Genomic DNA, 23,908 nt, shown 5'->3' on the forward strand with positions numbered 1-23,908 from the left:
CTCTCCTTTTGGAAAAGGAGTCAAACAGGCATGTGTGTGTTGTGATTTATGAGGTCCCAAGGATGGACCACATCACACTGGTTTGTCTCTAGTTTCCTACTTTAGTATTTTATCTAAATAATCTTTAAATATTTAAATAATCTGGTCTGTAGGACCAGATTCCTGTCCTGATTTTGTCATTCATTTGTGGCATGACCCTAGGGTTTGGGGATCATTTTATCTTTCTGAACCTCTGTTTTCTCATCTGCCAAAGGAAGGGGCAAGTCAAGCTTTGCTTGAGCAATTCCTCGAGGTTCTTCAGTATCTGGCTTCCACACCTTTGTTGCAGAGGACAGGGAATAGAGATAAGATGATGACACTATTTCATTTTCTAAACATTTGATTGTGGATTGCCTGAATAGGGAACATATGTCTATTTAAAAAATATATTTATTATTTTTATTTTATGTGTGAGTATATTGCCTGCACCTGTGTAAGTGCACCCATGTTGTGTAATGCCTTTGGAGGTCAGAAGAAGGTGTTGGGTCCCCTGGAACTAAAGTTACAGACAGTTATTAGCTGCCATGTGGGTGCTTGGGTCCTCTGCAAGAGCAGCCAGTGCTTTTAACCACTGAGCCATGTCTCCAGCCCAGAAACTTGTATCTATTCACTCTTGTCTGCATATATAAAGGCACAAAGAAGCTAACTATACTCAAGGAAGCATTTCTTGGGAAAATGTGAAAATGTAAATGTGGTTAAAACTTTTTTTATGATGCACTCATATGATCTCTGTAAAATCAGTGATCTCTACTGAAGTCAAAAAATTCAATGAGCTGGTAGGAGGGTTATACTGGTGCCTTTAAGGAGCAAGATGGAAAAATAAAAATAAGAGTTGTCCTTAGCGGATGTGGTGCAGTAGTTGGATGCCTACTGTCATTTGGTAGTACTGGGCAGTGTGTGTATGCCAGAAGAGGGCGGAGGCACCCCTGGAGCTGGAGCTGTAATCAGTTGTGGGCCACACTACGTGGGTGCTGGGAGAACAAGCACTCTGACAACCCTGATCTTATGACAGTCTCTAAATATTAGTGCAATGGTGAACTTAATTTGTGCCAATTTCTCTTTATGAAGAAATACTATTTCTTCCCTTTAAAGTTAGTGGCTAAAACAGATAATCAAGTTAAATACTGTCTCTCAAGTTCTTGGTTTGCCCCAATGTGCTTCATATACCACTGCTATGGGATACACATGGCTGTCATCATTTTGCCATCTGAGGTCAGTTAAACACTGAGCTGTTCACTTTGGTATCCACATAGTACAATGGCCTATTCAAGTTCATCCTCCAAGACCTGCTTTGTCCAGGCCATTGGATCTATCTCTGTACCACCTCTCTAATGTGGCCTTTTAAAGAAGACCTTGTGATTCCCTGATTCAGATTCTTCAAGGGATTCCTTTTAGGTTTGTTAGAAAATCCAAACCCTGTAAAATGGCTGGGGAAGCCCTCTATTTGTTCACGGCTGTCCTTCGGTCCCGGGAATAGTGCCAATATGGAGCAGCAGGCACTGGGAAATGTTTGTTGAAAGGAGATGGCCACCGGCTTGTCCCCGCTGACCTCTTCCACTTCTTCACCTGCTGCAGCCTCAGGGACCTTTGTTTTGTTGAAGAAATGTGCCAAGCTCTTGTTTCACTACAGGATTTCAGCTTGAATATCCTTTCCTTCTTGTTTGGGTACCCTTCCTTCACATGGAAGGACCTTGGAGATTATCAGTGGTAAGTAGTCATTGTAGACAGTGCTGGGTTTCACAGTTTCTTTCAAGGATATCATGTACTTTGATCATGTTTATCTCCTCATAACCCCCGTTCCCCTCCTGGGCTAGTCTCCTTCCTTCCCCCAGTCTCCCTTCTGCTTTGACATTCTTTCTCTCTCACCCCATCTCTGTCTCTGCCTCACACAAATGAAAGAAATCATGCAATATCTTAATGAGTCTAGTTTGCTTCGCCTAATACAATGATGTCAAGTTGAGTGATACTTTATCCTTGTTTGGTTCTGCGTATTATTCCTCCTTACGCCACCAAATTTTTCCCCTTTGGAGTTTAAAGTTTGTAGTTACATAATTAGTCATGTAAATATTAGTTTCTAGATGGTTTCTTGCACTGGACTAGACTTTATATTGCACGAGGCTAAGTGCACTCCTGCTCCGTTTAACTCTATGCTCCACAGTTAGGATAGTGCCTTTATGCAAGTGATCAATGAGCATTCATTGTAAAAGCTGTTCTAGAGGATCCACTGGCAAATTAAGAGTTAAAGTTTGGGGTGCTATTTGCTGATAATTAACTCAACTGACACAGCAGCACATTGCCTTCTAGTAAATATCTATGCCCTTACCCACAGACAAAAGTGGTTCCCAGACTTGATCAGAGAAGCCCCACCTTACAATGAACAGTGGTGAATGCAAACTCATCCCTGTACAAGATGCAGAAAATAAGTGATGGGTGTGGGCCCATCCCTAAAACAAGTAACTTACAATGCCCATTCTAAGGCTCAAGGAACACTTCAGAGAGGGGGTGGGAAGAGAGGGTGAAGGGCTACAAAATATTATTAAATATAAAAATTAAAGCTTCATGTATTTACTTATTCTGAATATTTCATTTATGTAGATGGCATTTTAAAAAGGATACAGTGTTGAAAAATAAATTCCCAGTTTCTGTCCCCAGGGCAACCTCTAATATATTGCTCACATATATGTCCTTGAGACAGTCTGCGAATATATAAACACATATTTAACGTATATTCAACAAATACTCCATTGATGAATAAAATAATGGATTGTACCTATTATTTAAAAACTTGTTTAAAAATTTGGGGGGGGGTAGATAGAAGCTTCTTATTCTGATTATAAAACTATATATATTAAGCCTTTCCTAGGTGATAACAGAAAACAGCTTAGAAAAAAAGTCTTTTCATATTGATTGTTTTCTCTGTTTATAGCTGTGGATCAGAAAATTAATATGAATACAGACAGTCACCCAACACCTATAAAGAAATGAGTCCTTTGATGAGGAAATAGAAAAGTTATTCTTTCCTTGAAAGATGTAATTCCATTCTTAGAGTCCACTGCAGATAGGAGCTACCTAGTCAAACAGGAATCCTTCAGTTTCTAAGCTGGGTAGCTGGATGTCTAAGGCTGGAAGTGGATGAAGCATCTCCTCAAGGAGCTCCCGATAGTCACAGTCCAGACTGTTGGGCTGGATCATGGAAACTGGTCATACACAGCAACAGAATGAGAACCACAGGCAGCTCTGGGTGGCTCTGGCTTCTCCATTACGATTACAGACAGTCACTGCTGGCTACGGGTCCTATTTCTTGGTCTGCTCTGAGCTGGATCTAGATGCTGGTCTTTGTTTCCTGTGGAAACTACCACTAAATATCACCAAATTAGCAGCTTAAACCTGTAGACACTTATTCTGCCACGTTTTGGTGATAATCTTTTATAGTTTGGTTCCAAAGTATATCCTAAAAAGCTCATGTATTGGATACTTGGTTCCCAGCTGATGGATCCAATCACTGACAGGACCATGAGGGATTTAATTCATCCACTGATGGATTAATAATTTAATGGTATTACTGACAGGTTATGGTAACTTTCGTAGATAGGGCCTAGTTAGAGGAAGGTCACTGAGGGTGTGTCTTGGGTTTATAACATTATCTATCATCTATCTATCTATCTATCTATCTATCTATCTATCTATCTAATCTATCTTCTATCTATCATCTATCTATCTATATCTATCATCTATCTATCTATCTATATCTATCTATCATCTATCTATCTATCTTCTATCTATCCATCTATCATCAATCTATCATCTGTCTTTCATCATCATCATCATCATCATCATCATCATGTCAAGAATCCTGTTATATCTCTCTCTACTTTCTGACTTCCACACAATGAACATCTTTGCTGTGCCATGTAATCTGCCATGATGTTTTGCCTCCCTATGTCCCAGAAACAACAGAGCCAGCTGAACCTTAGACCAAAACCCCAAACTGTGAACCTTAGTAAATCATTCTCCCACATAAATTGTTTCTCTTGGGTATTTTGTCACAGTAAATGAAAACAGACAGTGTAGTGTGTTCCCTCTGAAGACTCTAGGGAAAGATCCTTTCTCACCTTTCCCAGCTCCTTGCATTACTTAGCATCTTTAGTCTTGTAGCTTTGACCTTCCAAGTACTGCCTTCAGAGTGACATGACCCTCTTCCCTGTGTCCCTCTGTCATCATACAGATGTGTGAAAAGTCACTGGATTTACGGCTCACTCTAATCCAGTGGGAACTTATTTTCACATATCTGATTACACACACAAAGACTATTTCCAAATAAGACGCATTCTCAGGTGCTAGTTGAACTTGAATCTTGGGGTGGTGGTGGTGGGGTAACTAATCAACCCAAAATAGTATCCAATGGAGGTGACTTGTGACCAAGGGAAGCCGAAGCTATACCCATCTCCACATCATCAGCCATGTGGATAACTCCCTTTGCAGCCTTTCCCCGGCCAGCAGACCCCAGCGTCTTTACCTCTGTGCCTTCCCACATGGCAATGGGAACCACCACTCTTTTTAGAGGATCAGGTTTTATATCAACTCTCATCTCCACTGCTTGTCACTGATATCTCTTGAGTGATGGATCTTAACCCACCAAGCCAGTGCTGCTGAGTGGTTGGCAATCTGGTATTTAAGACCAAGTCTTCAGGCAGAACCTTTCTTAGTTACAGCCTTGGTCTCATTGTGGCATTGTGTATGGTGAATAAAGTGGTTCTTTGTTAAAATAAAAATACAGCAAGCAGCCCACACAAGCGTCAGGATGGCTGCTGAGCATTGCAGGCATATTCTGGGTGGTACTCTGGAGGAGTTATGAATGGACTGCGCTTTTCCCCTACTTGCCATCGTTAGTCACTGGTAAGGCTTTCTTCTTGGGCTGAACCAAGCTGGATTTGCTGGCATCTGTGTGTAGAAAGTGCCAATTTCAGATAGTGCTGGGCAGTAGCAACAAGATGTTGCCTCCAGACTGATGTCAGTCCTGTGAATTTGGAAATCAGGATGCTTTGAGGAATGCTTGTGTGTGTGTGTGGGGGGAGTGAATACAGTTCTCAGCCTCCAGGAAGAATATGCACTGTCAAATACATAACTTATAGCTTGCTCAGTTTTCATAGGAGCTAGTATGTACCCTAGGTGCTAGGTGAAAAGTCATTCTAATTTAAAGCCTTTTCTGATAACTTCATTTTTACCTGACCTTGGGTCCTTAATTTACTATGTTTCTGGGTCTACAAACCTTTTACACATATCTACTCTTCAGAAGACCTCTAACCATCACAGAGTAGCCATGGTCCTACATGGATAATAGGAGACCACATGTTTAGGGAAAATACTAAGACATTGGAAATACCCAGTGGACACAACATATATTTGTTCATTAATTTTCATTTATTCATATTTGAATATTTAATATGCCTTAGAGAATGTCTAACGGGATTGACATGAGGATACTAGGATAGATATTGTCCTAGTTTGATTTTCTGTTGTGATAAAACACTGACGAAACCAAATTGGAGAGGAAAGGGTTTATCAAATCTTACACTTCCAAGTGATAGTCTACCCAGGGAAGCCAGGCAGGGACCTGGAGGCAGGAGCTGAAGCAGAGACCATGGAGGAACACTGCTTACTCTGGACTGTGCTCAGACTGCCCTTCTTTAAAAAAAAAATATTTTGTATTTTGAGACAAGGTCTCCCTGAAGCTCCAGCTGGTCTGGAACTCATGTAGACCAGGCTGGCCTCAATCTTACAGCAATCTGCGTGCCTCTGCCTCCCCAGTGCTGGGATTAAAGGCGTGTACCACCAAGTTCAGCTTCAGCCTGCTTTTCTTATGCAACCCAGGACTGCCCAGGAGTGGCACCACCACAGTGGGCTGGGCCTTCCCACATCACACCACAATCAAGAAAATGCCTCACAGACATGCCCACAGGCCAGTCCAGTAGAGGAAACTCCCCAACTGAGGTTCCCTCTTCCCAGGGGTGCCATGTTGACAACTGAAGCTGTCCAGCACAGATATGATGAGATCTCTCCTCTATCTCTGAAGGAGCCCCTGAGAACAGCTTTCCAAGTAGTCTGATCATGCTAGGCTGGGAAATGATTCCCAAAGCCACTTTGTATCTCCTTCAAGAGGTACTGCTCTTTACGTGGGTCATGGGAGGAAATCCCTTTTGGGCTACAGCATTTCTCCGATGGGATGTCAGTGGAAACGATGCCTTTCTAGACTAGAGAGGAAAGAGCAACTACGTATCCTCTGGAGTGAAGCTCATCTGCTCTGGTCAGTACATCACTTAGCCAACAGAGATATGCTGTCATCTAACTACACATGGGGAAAAGACACTGGAACCAAAGGCTCAGCACTGAGAGACGGGGTAATGTAACAGCTAACCTAGCTGTTAGCATGCACTGCTCAGATACGTTAATAAAATGAACATTTCTGGATCTCAAAGGCAGAACTCCAATTGAAGAGATGTTGGATCAGTGGTGCTGGTGGGGCTTCTGTCTATGAAAGACCCAAGCAGCTTTACTGGCATTCAAGAGGCAATATGGGCTTGGAAAGGACACGTGCTTGTAGTTAAAGGTACTCTAGTTACATCCTTCACTTGCCATATGCTAGCTGTGTAGGCTTGGGGGAAAGTTCTAGAATCTCCCCGAGGTTATATTTCCTACAACTGAGTATGAACACTAAAGAGAACGAATGAAAACAGAAACCGGTAAAAAGCCTGATGTGGAAGGTCCTCAGAAAATGAGTTATGTTATTCCTAACAGAAAAGAGAGTAAGAGGAGACTGTGAATTCCAATGTTTTACTGCAGAGGAGGTAAACATGAAGAGGTTATTGTCACAGTGTATTAGTATGCACGACTGACAGACTTGTGACTTATTTCCAAAGAGCACAGAAGTATTTTGAAATGTTACTGATGGAGAGATTATATATTCCCTCCTCACATATGACATACAACATTTAGAGTATATGGTATGTAATACAATGTTTGCCAACACAGGCCCTTTGAATGACTGCAAGACATTGACAGCTGGTAGAATTGATAAAAACGTCAGAATCTTTGTTAAAAGACTACCTTTTGTACGGTGAAATTTTTTGTTAATTTCATAACAAGTAGATATATACAGAAAATAAGATGATGTAGTGGTTGGAGAGACGGCTTAGTTGTTAAGAACACTTGCTGCTCTTTCAGAGGGCCGTAGTTTAGTTCCCCAAACCCCTGTCTAGCAGCTCACAACCACCTTTTACTCCAGCTCCAGGGGAATCTGTTGCCCTCTTCTAGCCTCTAAGGTCACTGGAATTCATGTGCACACAGTAACATGTCTCCAGGGGCACCTGTGTGTGCACAAATGACAAAACATACACATGCATGAATAATGTTTTAAAATGTGAAAATTCATTTTAGTAACAAAACATGCTAATCTGACATTTTATATTATGCTTTGAATTTAAAAATAAAGTTTAATTTTCTGGACTACGTAACATACAATAATATGCCAATTTCATTTTGGAAAAATATGTGTTTAGTGTTTCTCATTACAAGGGTACATGCTCATTGCAGTAAGGTAAAAGCAGAGGCCTTTTAGAAAAAGAGTTAGATAAAACATCTTGGTGTACAATGTAGAGATTATTTAGCAGCCTGGTCTATCTAGCATCATTACATTCACATACTACAAATACAATTTTCATTTTTATAAAACTAGGATCATCTTTGCATAGTTTTAAAAATTATGCTACTTAACAAGGTGATAGAATTAGGTATCTCCCACTGTCCTTAGAGACTGTTCAACAACTGTCAATGTCTTCATATGGATACGCCATGAACCCTCCATTGGGTCACCTGGCTTTCCCTCACATTCACACTATGGCTACCATGCCAAAAATACAGCTCTTTGCATCTCTGGCAGTGTCCTCAGGATAAACTCTTGGAAGCAAAAATTCTACAAGTACATAATTTTAGGGTTTTCCTACATTGTTAAACTGCTGCAACCTTGCTGGAAATTTATATTCCCCATAGCAGGACAGAAGAATATTTACCTCACATTACTCGCCCAACATTTAATACGACCTTAAAATATTTGCACATTTCTCATTGTTACACTCTTGCTTATTTTTGATTTGTATTTTTTTTATTACGAGTGAACTTTTGCCTTTTTATTTCTATCTCCATGTTTCTTGGAGATATTTCCTCCTAACAAATTTAGGTGTTTTGCTCATATTCTGATCCAGAGAGCTCATCTTTTAGAAAAAGAATTTCTCACGCATCTTTCACAGTGCCAATTTTACTAATGCTTTGTTGTTAATTTAATTCTAGGTGAAGTCTTTCAGCCAATGGTGGTGGCACTGTTCTTCCTTCTACAAGTTCACAAGCTTTAAAATAACAATAATAAAAAATTCAGGCCAAAACAAATTCTGCTTTTGTAAAAAATATATCAACTCAATTCTCAAAACAGGCGAGGGCACCCAGGGCTTCCTCTCCCATGGGTAATGTGATATCAGGATATTACACAGAAGCAAAAGGTCGAAATACAAAGTCCGCTGACTGGGAAAGTTCGTGCTCCCGTAAGTTCTGGACCTTTTGTTCTTACTTTAGCTTCTACATACTGCAATGGTCTTGGCCCCGGGAGTTCAACTGGGAAACAGATGGGAGATGCCAGGGCAAAGGGGAAGGTCTGTCTCCCACAACCCACTGAGAGTCCATTTCATCTTACCTGTCTTTGGCTGTAAGGCCTTTGGGTGCTGGCAGCCCTCTTAGTTCGCACAAAACCTGTGTTTGGGTTTATTTTCATCTCCACACGTGCTGCTGTACGTGAGAAGGAAAACCGCCTATCACAGATGTTAAACAACTGGTTGTTTAGTGACTCTGCAAAGGCGGTTTCCACACTGGTCTGGTGTGATTGTGCACATTTGTCCAACTTCTCTGGCATCAGAGTCTCTTCGAAGAATGCTTTGATGTGAACAGATTCTCTCCAGCGACAAAAAACATACTTGAGTTTTTCTCTCTCGTTTCTCGGCTCGTCTACCAGCCACCGGCAAAGTCACTGTTTCTTCGGTGAAGGAATGCTGCTTTCCAAAATCCTTTGGCAGAATCTCCTAGAGATGTTTTTCTCCTCCTTCCTAATTTAGAAACAGACTTCAAAGGAAAAACTAACAAATTGATGTGAGAAGAAACTGATTTCATTTTACATTTCTTTCATGGAAAGGGTCAGAGATTATCATCTACAACCAATACAATTAGATGAGGTCATTTTTTAGGGGGGGTAAACAAAAATGTAGATACCCTAACATCAGATTATTCTTTATTTTAGTCAAGAAGAAATATGTGATACAAATTCAAGATTTTATTAAAGTCATTTGGAAGTTAAATGAACACAATAGCTTGGCGGTGAAGGAAGATTTTTAATAAGGCAAAATAATGAGTTATGTGAATAAACAGAAAGAATGAAAAGTGTTAACTGTGACATTTAAGTGGTTACATGATTTTAATTATTCTTTTGATCATAAGCAGCCTTGTGATGTCTATTCAAGGCACTGAAACCTGCGCCTACCATGGAATTTGCAGTAGAATTAGAGCTTTGTTTCCTGCCTTTGGCAATTTAAAGGAAATGGTAATGGATTTAAGACCTTATAAAAATGTACCACCTACCAAAAGAATTTTTTTTTTTTTTTTTTTACAAAAAAAGCCACATGCACATTGTGTTTATTTGTGAGACAGAGCAAGAGAAGACAAGAGAGTCAAGGCAGGAGGCTGGAAGCCTGCGGGTCTGCTCCTCATTTGTTCTTGGCTGCCAGGGGTTTCCGGCTTATCTTTTTTGATTTGTCATTATTCTTCTTGGGTGGTTCTGGATTCGCCTGCATGTGTCTGCCATAGAGGCTAAAAGGAGAGAGGGGAAAGCCATGAGCTCTATTTTATGAGTACAAATTTCTTTAGAAGAGCTTCAAATGCTCCATCACCATAAATATTCAACAAACCAAAAGATGACCTATTTTCTCTGGGTCATAAATTCTGTATTTAGGAATTTACGATTACCTCACATGTGTATACACACCACCCACCCACCCACATACACACACACACACACACACACACACACACACACACACACTATGCAATCATGTTCAACCACAGACAAAACTTTTAGAATTTCACACTTCCTGGGCAGGGTGTGAAAAGAGATCTTCAAGGCTGTGGGCACAGGCTGTATTCTCAAAGCCCTTCCAGACCGAAGTTCTAAGGCTAAGAGTATTTAAGTCCACAGGGACAAAGGAAAGGCTGAACCAAAGAGACAGAATATATGTTTTGTAAAAAGTGAACACCAAGCTTGGCCTGAAAGCCCAGGGGCTGGTTAATGTGACAAAGAGCAATGATGTCAGAGTCCGCACTGGCTGTGTGATTGAGAGCTGGGGATGGCCACTACACATCAATGCCACATTAATAAGTACCACTGATTAAATGTTGACAGAGCGCCCTATAATTACAGTGGATGGCACCCACTGAAGAAAGGAAGCTAGCTCCATCCCGAGAGGATTTAACTGAGCGGCAGAGAGTAATAAATCCATAATTTATGAGTAATTCTGATTAAACTAAATTAAAAGCCACTGAAATAAATAAAGCTCAGCCTTAACTCCCCTTATTGATATAATTGTGCCTTCCAGAGAGTCCTATATGGGTACCTCAGCTCAGTGTCTCTAGAGGAAAAGACTGGCCTTACTTTTGTAGTTGTACCTGCCTGTACAAATGCAAGTCAATGAGACTCGCCTCCCTGGATGAGCAGCCTCTGGTTCTAATGTCATATCCATTCTTTTCAAAGTGTGTTTATATACTTACTTAACTTCACATTGCTAGGGATGGAACCCAGGGCCTCATGCATGCCAGGCAAGCACTCTGTCATTGAGCTACATTCCCAACCCCTTCTATTCTCGATACAACATTTTGGGGCCACATACAGCATGATGCCGTTTAGCATACACTGATGCTCTCAACTGACAACACTGGATGACAGGCTGAGGGGGAGGATATAGCACACAGAGCTGTCTACCTGGTAGGGCAGTGAGCCAGGCAATAACGCTTCAGTAGGCAACACTGCCTTCTTAGAAACAGGGTGCACCAAAAGTGGTAATGGAGAGAAACCTGTGCTCAGAGGACAGCACAGAATTTGTAGCTGGCAGTGATGCAGCTTGGTGCTGGGAGAGCTCTGCAGGTAAAAGGGACAGTCATTCTCTTGTGTTGAGTAGGCAACACATGACTACACAGGTTACAAGGGAGCCTGTAAATGGGCTTAAGTTCTGTAGCAATTAGGAGTTTAGAGAGCTTTGTGCTAACATAATGGCCCGAGTGGCCTGGACACCAGGGCATGAACACCTGGGGTCCTATAACCCAGAAAGGACTAATGTTTTGTAGAAAGCACAAAGCAAGTCCAACCACAGTTCTGCTGCCCCAGTTCCCAGTGCTGCTCACATTTCCTTCCCAGGCTCTTCCAGAAACAACACATAAACCCTGAGCTAAAGCAGAACTCTTTACCACATTCTTTACTTTATTTTGGCATACTTTCCCACCAAAAAGCCCCTGCTCTTCTCCTTGGAGGCTATTTTACTGAAGGCCACAGACACCACCCTCAGTGGTTCCAGGCTCTTGTGTGCTATCCCCTGGGAGCCTCTTGTCCCTAAGGGTCCCTCACCTGGCAAGGTAAAGTCTGACCTCATTCTCTGCATTGACAAGGGCCCTCGTGGACTCAGTGTTGGCTGTTACACAGCTTTTTAACTTCATATATTTCCTGTTTTCAAATCTCTTATCCACTCCAAGGAAAAGGTAATATACATGTTCACTCTCAGATAACATCAGACTTGGTGAGTATAAAAATCAACAGAAATAAGACACAATTCATTTATACGTGCTGTGCTTTGAATGTAAAATGTTCTCCGTTAGGCTCATGTGTTTGAATACACTGGTGCCCAGATGGTGGCACTGTTTTGGAAGGTTATAGAGCATTTGAGACATAGGGCCTAGATGGCAGATGTAGGCTACTGGGAGCTGGCCTTGAACAATATAACCTCTCTTGCCTCCGGCCCCACTCTTCTTTCTCATCACCAAAATGAGACCAAGCCACACCACAAGATTTGCTGTCATGCAGAGCACCATCTCGGCTGCTATGACTCTCCCACTCATCTGATGGACTGGCATCTCCTGAAAGCATGGACTAAAATAAATCCTTCCTCCCTTACATTGTTTCTCTTAGGTATTCTTTTATAGCAAAGAGAAAAGCTAATTAATAGAACATGGAAACTCAGAAATACTTATCTACTACAAAATCTCTATGAACAAGAGGTCATAGCAGGGAAAGAGAACTCAAGTATGATATGGACCTGTCTGTCATGTCCTGGATAAGAGCCACATGGGCAAGGAGAGCTTTTCTTAAAGGGATGGGAGTCCAGAAAAGGCAGTTTTGAGGTGGGTGCAAAAGCCATGTAGCACTCCATAAATCTCTTCTTTGTTTGAAAGAAAAGGAATGTTCCAATGTTTCAACTCCTTGATGTTTCAATCTGAGTTTTGACCCTTACTGGGTGGTGACTCTGCAAGTGATCAGCGTATTTTCCACCCCACTGACTGTAAGCCATGCCTCAGTTTCTTCTTCTGGAAAACAAGGATATAGCTGTCTTCATGGGTATCTGTAAGCTGGTCACCACCGGCAAGTCTATTGGAAGTAGGCAGAAAACACTTTTGAAAACTAGAACTTATGTGAGGTTCTATTTGGAGTGATTAAATAAAGATAATCACATGATTACCTTATTTCATTAGGGCTTTTCCTCTGAAAAGTAACACAGCATTTTCTACCAACATCAAATCCCCAAACACCTCTAGAAGAAAGGTTTTTAATCCTCTTTGAAGAAAGCAACCACAGCTGAGCTAAATGCAATGCCCCACTTCCTCTGTGAGTCATCACAGGGATGGATGACGTTGCTGTCCCCTGCATGATTCTTCAATTCTTCTAGCTATGTGGGAAGATGAGAGCAGCTATCCTCACCTGGAGACTGGGCTATGACAGGGCAGTAATGACATGCATCTCGGGGACCAAATTCTTGGGTACCATTCCTGGCTGTACCAGTTATTAACTATGAGACGACCTCTGTTTGCTAAATGTGACAGATTAGTGTCCTGCAAAGGTGGACACATCTTTTTCTTTTGTTTTTTGTTTTGTTTTGTTTTTTTTTTTTTGGTCTATTTTGAGACGGGGTCTCCCTGCAGCCTCAGCTGACCTGGAATTCACTATGTAGATCAGGCTGGCCTTGAACTCACAGAGATTCTCCTGCCTCTGCCTTTGAGTGCTGGGATTAAAGGCATGGACTACCACGCCCAGCAGGTAGCCGCATCTTAATCCTTTCTTTAGGGCTTTGAACCTCTATACCTCAGCCAACCCCAGCCACCCCTCAGCTGTAGGCACTCTTGGAACTATCCAGACAGCATGTTCCCACTGTGTGGCAGTCCATGGCATCAGGCACTGTGGATTCCTGGAGGAGTCCCAGCTTTGCATTATTTCTTTAATCTGTGCCCTGTTCAGTTTCAAAGGATACATGGCTCATGGAATGTCACAAGCTACCACAGTCTCATGTTCTCATCTGTAAAATGACAGATTCCTGAAAATCTCAGTGGACCCCAGGAAAGACAGAGTTAGATATAAACTTGATCTTGCCCATGTGAGTGCATGACTGATGCACTAGGATGACAGCTGGAAACTCCAATATCTCACAACATTTTGTGACTCAGGCTATCTGGCCAGCCCCCCTACCCAACACATATACGCTAGAAGTGTGTCCTAGAGTCTACAGTGTGTGACCATGCACCTTTGGGGAGGATCTGTCTTAGAAGGACTTCAACAGGCATTACCACCTGGCTGTGTCAGTTTGAGACTATTGACAGTAGGAGCTTGGCTCAACGTCACCTATGAGGCTACAGCCACTAGTAAACTAAGTACTCCAGGAAGCTAGAAGGCAGGGGAACCTTTTACACAGAGCCCTGGAAAATTTTGTTGCTTCTGAAATCTGAGGTTTATAGAGGATAAGTGGGAGATGAGTCAAGAAGGGAGGAAGAGAAACCAACGAAGAGCCCGCTAAAGTGACAGCAAACGGCCCACGACTCTCAGGAGCCTGGTGAGCAGGCCAAAGTCAATTTCAAAGCTGTGATTGGCCTCTGGATGCTCTCAACTGTGGAGATGAGCAAACCAACTCTGCTCAGGAACATAAGGGCCTTTCATCCTCATCTGTGAAGGTCAAGGGCAAAGGTAGGGGTGGGTCACGTCCGGATCCACCAGTAGAAGATGCCAGTGAGGACTAACTTTGAAGGAACTTTGAAGGTGATCCTGCAGACTGCCAGGGCCACCAGGATGCTAACTTTAAAAGTATGTTTTTAGACAAAGACCTCTAGATAGGCTGACTAAATTCACCAGAAGGGCAAGTAGTGGGGAATGGCTGGGGGTGCCGACAACACAGCAGACAGTAGCAGGGATATCAGAGTATAAGGGCTCTAGTCGGGGGAAGGAGGCTATGGGAGGGTGCTATCTGGGAAGTGCGTGTAAAAATAAATAAATTTTTAAAAAATTTAAAAAAATAATAATTCTTCAAAGCATAAAAAAGTATGTTATTAGAGCAGCTGCACATCTATCACACCAAGCTCCATGACACCAACAACTACTGCCTATTGGCACAGCAAAAAGTTCCAGCCTACCACCTCAGAATAAATTTTGCCATGAGTATATTTATTAAGCATTATGCAATCAATGGAAACAAGAAAACTGATGGATTTTTCCAAGACTGAAGATATCCCTATTCAATAAAACCCTTGTATCAATAATAGAAAACCTTACATACTAACTTGGGATGACAGAAGTATTAGAAACTAGGCAAAGCTATATGTATGTGTTTCAACAGAAAGGGCTGGAGGCTTCATCAGCTTTTGAAAAGGTTGATAACTCAGTGAGTAACAGGCCACCTTATATGAGTTTATTCTCATTCCCACCATCTTCTGAAGTTACTGTTTTTATTTTTCCCCCACCCTAAGACAGGCTCATCACATGGTCATTAGATTATGGCAACAGCTCCCTTCTTGGTCTCCTGACACTGATATCTTGTCTCTTAGTGTGTCCTTATGCTTGAATACAGAATGACCTCTTCCTGGTGCACGCACGGGAAGCAGCATCCCTGCCTCGTGGATGGAGTACCAGCCTGATTTCTGGCACAGGGCAGCTATGGCACATGCCAAGTGGGGCCCAAGTTATGCATCTCCCTGTGTCTTCACAGACCCCAAGAAGGTACAACTGGTCTTGAAGCAGGCAGCCTAGAGTATAGCAAAGATGGATCCAGAATGAATTTAGCCACCAACTCGCTGAGTAACTTCGGGTCCCACATTCTTCCAGAGTCTCTGTTATGCTGAGTGGAACATGGGAACCCTGGCACACTGTGTATGCAGAAGGTGCACTGGCAATCAGAGCAATATGGTCTCAGAGTATTTGGAAAAAATTAAAAATTGCTAAGTAAGGGATGGGGAGTTGGCTCAGTGGTTGAAGCACTTGCTGCATAAGCATGAGGATCAGAGTTGAGATTCCCAGAACCCACATAAATGGGTGTGCATGGTGGCCTGCCTGTAATGCGGTGCTTAAAAGGCAGAGACAAAAGATCCCCACAGCAAGCTGGCTAACTGGACTAGTTAAGATGGCTAGCTCTGGGCTCAACGGAGAGACCCTGCCTTAGTGAATAAGGTAGAGAGTGATCTAGGAAGATGGCTCAGAGGTTTCAGGTCTCCACATGCAGGCACACATGTGTGCTCACACATATGCCAACATACATACATACCTGCATATAAGAGAGAGAGACAGAGACAGAGAGACAGAGATTGCTAAGCCTATTCAAGACTTGAAATTAGTGTTTCCTACAGTCAGCATTCGTTTAAGTCTTTAGGTCTCTGTGCATTTTTGTTGTGGGCTACTCTATGTTATTACTGCCTAGAATGCTGGGCCGGGTCCTTTCTACAAGTCAGCTCTCATTTTTATTTTGAGGCCTTGGCTTTTCTAGCTTTCTCTGTTCCTCACCCCTATTCTGTCTTCAGGAAGCACTGTGAGATTTGCCAGGATCTCACCGTTAAGTCCTGGGTAACACATGCAGTGACTCCTGCCCGGGCTCATTATCTCAAGACATCTGCAAAGTGCCTTGGTGACACCACCCCAGTTGCACTACGACTACTACACATTCATTACTTCCTGTCACAGCAACCCAGGGAAGTAGGTCCCACTGTTTTCCTTCTTATCCAATCAAGGAAACTGATGCTTTGCAACTTCAGGCCTAGGTCAACCCAGGCAATTATGCCAACGTTCAATCTAACTGAGTTATGTCGATTCCGCATCTCTCAGTTTTGCTTTCTTAATAAGAGAACCAACATTTTCTTGAGAGGCTGGAGGGTAGGCTTCACCTCTTTTGCATTCTGCACACTCAAGACACGCGAGAAACACATTGTGTGCTGTGTAAATATTGTGTTTCAGAATGCCAGGTATATGAGAGGTGCAATATGCTGTTCTGAAGTCGCTCACTTGTGTCATATGCCTCCCTACTGTTGTTTTGGGTGTTTCCATGGAAAGTCCGTATACAGACCAAGAAAAGAACCAATTTTAAAACCTAAGTAGATGGCCAGCAAAAATAATGAAGAAGTAATTTTGCTTATAATCTGTAATCTGATGGTCAGATACTAAATTTAACATCTCTGCAATAAATCTGTGGAAAAAGTGTGAAGCCTAGATTATTAATAAGCATTTGCAGTATCTTTATTTTCCCCTCTAGCAGCTATGAAGGGCCAGACACAGAATCTTAGCACATAAACTGCTGAGTCTTAAAGGAAAAATATAACTGTTTTTCTACTCCTAAGAGAAGCCTCATTAATTCGAAAGGCAGTGGTATTTTGAGAGATGGTTCCATGCAATTCACTAGGGCAATATGGGTCTTTGACAGTCTTCTCTATTACCGCCCTCAATGTTCAGTGTTCAAAACACACAGGATAACCGGAATGTACAAACATGTATGTATAAGCAACATCTATACAAGTAGCCCATAGGGAGCATGTAGCTGTTTGAACACAGATATGAAGCGATGTCAAATATAATATGAAACAGAAGGCAGAATTGAAAACTCCCCACACATTCCAGACTCGCTCTCTGCCCCACTGGAGGGGAGAAACTTTGCACTGGCAGAGCAAAACTAACACTACCACGCACAAAAGATGCTCATTAAACTTCATCATCCTGTCTACTCTAATGATGCTTTTACTTAATAAAAATTCCCTGAGCAGTCAAGAGTATATTAGGCAAGGTCTTTGGCTATGTATCAGAGGTCCAAGCTGTCACTGGCAAGCGTGCAGCTGAGGAGGTACGCTCCCAGGGGAAGGGGCAAAAACAGCTTTCATGATTCCATGCAGAGGAAAATCAATAACTGCAACTCGCTTCCCTGCTTAAACGTTTAAGAAAATAGGTAATCCTTTTAAATTAAACTACAAAGTGCTAAATGTTGCAATTTCCAAACTAAACTCAAAGGTGAAAAGAAATACATCAAGGGCATTAGGAAGTTTCCAAAACAAGCTTCACCCTGACAGGTGCCACATCTGGAGGGATTTCTTTATTTATTTTTAATGAAATAATGAAAGGATGAATTATCTTAGCACTTGGTATTTCTAGAGGTTAAGAAGAAACATTCAACTGTGTATGTCTGAGTAGTGTATGAGGCAGGCAGCCCTATTCACAAACACGAAGAGCAAAGCAATGGATTCTTTTATGAGCAATTTACTCAAGACAAAAAATCATTCTTTAAAATCACTACGATGAAAACTTGAGTCTGGCTTTAAAAGTTAAATAGTAACCTTCAAACAGATTTTGGAACATGGTACCAACACAGTATAATACCCATAGCTATTGTGACATATTGTTCATAGTCTGTAAATCACCCTAAACTTCATCTTTTGCCAATACAAAAATTACCAGCTAGATGAAGAGATTATGGCAGTTGGGCTCATACTGAGGCACCACTCCAAAACCTGAATATATGGGAAATAAGATTGTCCTCTGTGCATTAAACAACAAACCAACACAAAATGACTCAAAGCAGAAACAAGTCATCTAAAGTAGCAGGGCTTGAGTGTAAGCACACAAAGAAACTGACAACTGGAGAGAGAACTTGTCTACCAAAAGGGCAGACAGTAACCAAAACAGTGGGGTCAATGCAAATGGGGGGAATCACCACACCTCCAGAGAAGGGCACTGGGGACCTACAGGCTGTATCCTCTACACACCGGCAGGATGCAGGCTGTATCCACTACACACACGGGAAGTATGCAGGCTGTATCTGCTACACACACTGGAAGGATGCAGGCTGTATGTGTTAGTCGCACTGGAAGGATGCAGGCTGTATCCACTACACACACTGGCAGGATGCAGGCTGTATCCACTACACACACTGGAAGGATGCAGGCTGTATGTGTTAGTCGCACTGGCAGGATGCAGGCTGTATTTTTGGAACATGGTACCAACACAGTATAATACCCATAGCTACTGTGACATATTGTTCATAGTCTGTAAATCACCCTAAACTTCATGTTTTGCCAATACAAAAATTACCAGCTAGATGAAGAGATTATGGCAGTTGGGCTCATACTGAGGCACCACTCCAAAACCTGAATATATGGGAAATAAGATTGTCCTCTGTGCATTAAACAACAAACCAACACAAAATGACTCAAAGCAGAAACAAGTCATCTAAAGTAGCAGGGCTTGAGTGTAAGCACACAAAGAAACTGACAACTGGAGAGAGAACTTGTCTACCAAAAGGGCAGACAGTAACCAAAACAGTGGGGTCAATGCAAATGGGGGGAATCACCACACCTCCAGAGAAGGGCACTGGGGACCTGCAGGTTGTATCCTCTACACACCGGCAGGATGCAGGCTGTATCCACTACACACACTGGCAGGATGCAGGCTGTATCTGCTACACACACTGGAAGGATGCAGGCTGTATGTGCTAGCCGCACTGGAAGGATGCAGGCTGTATCCTCTACACACTGGCAGGATGCAGGCTGTATCCACTACACACACTGGCAGGATGCAGGCTGTATCCACTACACACACTGGCAGGATGCAGGCTGTATCCGCTACACACACTGGAAGGATGCAGGCTGTATGTGCTAGCCACACTGGCAGGGTGCAGGCTGTATCTGCTACACACACTGGCAGGATGTAGGCTATATCCACTACACACACTGGAAGGATGCAGGCTGTATGTGCTAGTCGCACTGGAGATGCAGGCTGTATCCGCTACACACACTGGCAGGGTGCAGGCTGTATCCACTACACACACTGGAAGGATGCAGGCTGTATGTGTTAGTCGCACTGGAAGGATGCAGGCTGTATCCACTACATACACTGGCAGGATGCAGGCTGTATCCACTACACACACGGGAAGTATGCTAACCCACATGTGGAAGTGAAGGGGCCAAGCACAGTAATTCTCCTGCTCACACACATGGCCCGAGCCTTCCTGTTCTAGGCCCTGGCCAACTCCCTACCCCCTCCCACCACTTCCCTCCCCACTCCTATGCCAGGCCCTTGCCCACTTCTGACCCTGGTCCTTTCTAGCCCTTCTGCTTGGAATTCTTTGCATGGTCTCCCTGCGCTGGGCACTATCACCATACTCATTTTATGACAGTGGTCTGCCCAGGAGAAAAACAACCATAGAAAATGCAGAAAGGCAAGATGGAGAGAGCTCAGGCCCAATGACATCACCTGGGTTCTCACTCATGATAAGCCCCATGCCCACTTTATGGCTATGTTATTCTCACTATAATAGCACCAAATAATGCCTTCTCCCTCTTGGGCTTTGAACTCCCTACAAATCAAAGGAGTGCTGGTGTCTGCACTGTCACTCTGCTGTACTTTTAAATGTGAACTCCTGGCCAGGTCTTCTTTGCCATCACTTTTGTTGATGGCATTAACTTCCTTCTCATTGTATGTCATAAGAGGGTTATTTTATTTGATTTCTGTTATTTCTTGCCTTATCTGACATCAGAATAATTCCTAGAGAGCAGGAGCCTAGCTGTCTTCATCAGTCCCCATGAACCTACCTGTGATGGTCAAACTTCATTGTTAGCTCAACTGATTTAGAACCACCTAGCATATGGCTCTCAGTATGTCTGTGGCAATGTTCCCACAGAGGTTTAAGTGAGTGGGGGCAGAGCCATCTCATGGTGGTAGTGGTGGTGATGGTGGGTCCCGGACTGGACAAAACGGGAATAAGGAGAGAGCCAGGTGAGCGCCAGAGGTCATTTCTGTTTGCCTCCTGACCCCAGAGAGGTGACCAAGCAGCCTCGTGCTCCTGGCCCCCCCATCCAGCCAGGCCTACCGCCATGCCTTCCCTGCTGTCTTGGACTGTCTCTTTAAACTGCACGTCAAAACAAATTTTTCCTCCCTTAAGTTTATATTTGCCAGGTGTTTGGCCATTAATGAGAAAACCAACATACTGGTGCCCTCTGAACACATTTTAAATCTCTGCTGACTAACTGAAAGCAAGTATCGTTACCAGGATGTATCAGAAGCACCTGACTGCTGGATCACAAATGCCTCTGGAATAAGATCATGTCTAAGTAGTTTTTGTCTGTCCATTCCCAGTGCCTGACACACAAGGGTCACCAACAAATATGGATCAACTAACGGATGAAATGATTATTTTAGCAAAGGAACATTTCCTTTTTTTTGGATTTATTTTGGTTTTTCTGTGTGTGTGTGTGTGTGTGTGTGTGTGTGTGTGTGTGTGTATACACAAGTGCAGAAACCTGCAGAGGCCAGAGAGGGGGTCTGCAGAGGCCAGAGAGGGGGTCAGAGCTCCTGGAGCTGGAGTTACAGGCAGTTGTGAGCCACCCAGTGTGGCTGGTGGGAACTGAACTCAGGTCCTATGGAAGAGCAGCAAGCACTCCTAACAGTGGAGCCATCTCTCCAGCCTCTAAGAAACATTTCTTGATGTCTTCAGCCCTATATTTATCTGTGATTATCTATGAGCTTCCGGTATAGGGTCATACACTGAAAGAGTATATATTCTGGGCAGGCCAAGACAAGAGTTCTGCTCTTTGTGGCCAAGTACCCTCCTGTCATGGAACTCTCCTTCCTATACTGGTTTCTTCCAAGTTTCCTCTGAGGAGAGCTGGGGTGGTGGTAAGAATGCAACCACGTGACACTGTGAGGTCAAGCAGAGGCCAGCTTTGGCCTCAGGAGAGATTTTCACTGTCTTGGGATCAAGGACTGCCAGTGAATTATTCATGGTCTTCCTAGTTAGCTTTAGCTGTCAACTTGACATAGCCTAGAGACACTAGTGAAGGGACGGGGGTTGCTCAGATCAGACTGGCCTGTGGGCATGTCTGTTGGGGATTATTTTGATTCTGATTGATGTAGGGGGGTCCAGCCCACTGTGGGCAGCAGGCCCTGGGCTGTGGAAGGAAGCTAGCTAAGCAAGCATTTGCAAGTGGCTCAGCAAGCAGAGTTCATCCATGGTCTCTGCTTCAAGTTTCTGCTTGAGTTCCTGCCTTGATGTCCTTTAATGATGGACTGGGAGCAGGAAGCTCAAATAAACTGGTCCCTTCCTCCCCTCAGTTTCTTTTGGTCAGTGTTGTTATTACAGCAACAGAGATGGAACTAGAACCATGGTACAATGGGCTTTCACTGAACAATGGCCATGTCTACTGCCATAAGAATGGGAGACAACATGTATGTTTATTGTGGTGGAAGAATTAGAGCCTGGTCACGTGTGCTTCCTTCATGAACAGCTCAGCTCATCCTGCTGACTTCTGGCATCACTTGGTTGTTCCAGTATCAAAACCTGTGTTTTACTCACTAAATACTAACATTTTACACAGGAAATGTCTGGCATTTTCTACACATTACTTCATTTAAGACTCAAGCAATGTCTGGCGAATTAAACATGTGAGGTCCACATTGGTCCTGTGGTTCTAGATCTCAATGGTGTCACATAAATAAGAGCAGCAATGTCTGAAAAGGGGGTGTTTGCTTCCTTTGTTTTGAGCTAAGGGCAAATTCCAAAGCATATACGATGCATCACTACTCTGATCACTACCAGCATTGCTACCACTCTACTGTTTGTTTCCAGTTCCTCTGCGGTGAACAATATGGATCGTCTTCTCTTGGGAATGTCTTCTTCCAGTTTCGTGCTGTCTGGGTAAAGCGGTGGTTTAGTCCATAGCAGGTGACGATCAGATCAATACAAAGCTGGCTATGTCACTGGACAGTTGTACAGGGAGCAGCTATTAGGATGCAGGGGTGGGAGATGCTGAATTGGGACCTAGAAGGTTCTGGAATTAAGCCACTAGGTGGGTCTGTTTCCCCAATTAGAAAGTGGAGCCCTTGGCATTATAAGTGGGTTGGTAGCTCTGCAGCCTTCCTCACTTGATGGGGTCACCTGTTTGGCAAGGCACTCTACTGGGCTACACCTAGAACCCTCTGAGCTAGAGGCTAGAGCACTACAGGCAACTGGGCATCTGAACGGAAACTATACTATGTATTAGATACTTCTATATTACTCTGACCAAAATTCTTGACAGAAACAACTTAAGGGTGGGAAGGTTTATTTTGGCTCATGGCTCTGGAACACAGCCCCATGTGCTGGAGAACAGCATCATGGTCATAGGAGGAGGCAGGAGAGCTGTTCACACCATAACAGACAGGAAGTGGGGAGTCTAGCAGGCATCAGGGGCCAGGTGGAGCTTCCAAAGGCGTGCACCTATGACCTATTTCTCCTATCTAGGCTCTGAGTCTTAAAGGTTTCACAGCCTCCCCAACCTGTGCCTTTTGGCTGGGGCAGGGAGTGGGGGGCGGTGGCGGTGCTCAAAATAGAGCCCCTGAGAGACGCTTCAGATTCAAACCATAACACACACTTCGTGAAATTTGCATAATGGCACTTCAACTACATCAACTCATTTGATTCTTAACCAAGGCATGTTAAACGAGATTTAAAGGGTTGATGATATTTCAAAGATTCACTGTGTGCTATGGTTATAATGTGGTATGACACCTGAAATTTAAGGCAACACTTTAATATTCCTTCCTTCATCATCCATATTTTTGGTGAGGTAAAGCACATTTCACTTACAAAATGCAAAAATAAAACCAAAAGCAAAACAAAACAACAAAACCTGAAAGGCTATGGCAGTTTATTCATGAGGTTCTCCCCCAGGATGCTTCAAGAAAATGCAGCAAGAGGCAGCACATAGCTCCTGCCATTTCCCCGGCAAGGCCAAGTTCCTCCTGCAAGCTGTGCTTCTGAGGAGAGGCCACTGCTGTCTCCAAAACATGGGGCAAATCCAGTCAATTGGTGCTTCTCCACCCAAGAACCCAATCTTTGAGGTACTAGGTAGCGATGCAAAGAGGCCAACAGCAGGGGATGAGTCAAACTCCTGGCAGACAAGGGGATATGTGGGGATGCAGAAAGAAACAGGAAATCTTTGGGGACTATTCACTTACTCTCATGGCAATAATGGAGACAATATCATGGCAGCTCAATAGAAGAATCTTTGGGTTTTACCTTTTAGTTTTGATTTGCATATTTTAAGTTTAAAGCAAAGAACTACCCTCAAAAGAATTTATAAAATACTTTAAGACTTGATTTACTCAGAATATTGAGTGTTTAGTATTGATTTCCTTGCTTTTCATTTTTATATTTTTAGATATTTTATTTATCATTTTTATTTTATGTGTATGAGTATACCGCCTCCATGTATGTAAGTGCACCCATGTTGTGCAATGCCCGCAGAGGTC

At 43.1% G+C, this 23,908-nt stretch overlaps 1 protein-coding gene across 3 annotated transcripts in view; it reads right to left on the reverse strand.

Annotated features, from left to right (window-relative positions):
• Positions 1-7,447: 7,447 nt before the first annotated feature.
• Rsu1 (Ras suppressor protein 1) overlaps positions 7,448-23,908 on the reverse strand; it is a 229,299-nt gene continuing 212,838 nt past the window's right edge. For all 3 annotated transcript variants that reach the window (XM_029563956.1, XM_029563957.1, XM_008833892.3), the window contains one exon: positions 7,448-9,942. In XM_029563956.1, coding sequence (XP_029419816.1) covers positions 9,840-9,942 — 103 coding nt within the window. In that variant the 3' untranslated portion in view covers positions 7,448-9,839. The remainder of the gene's footprint in view (positions 9,943-23,908) is intronic.

Source organism: Nannospalax galili, unplaced genomic scaffold, assembly GCF_000622305.1.
Source record: "Nannospalax galili isolate Female #2095 unplaced genomic scaffold, S.galili_v1.0 scaffold976, whole genome shotgun sequence".
Lineage (NCBI taxonomy): Eukaryota > Metazoa > Chordata > Mammalia > Rodentia > Spalacidae > Nannospalax > Nannospalax galili.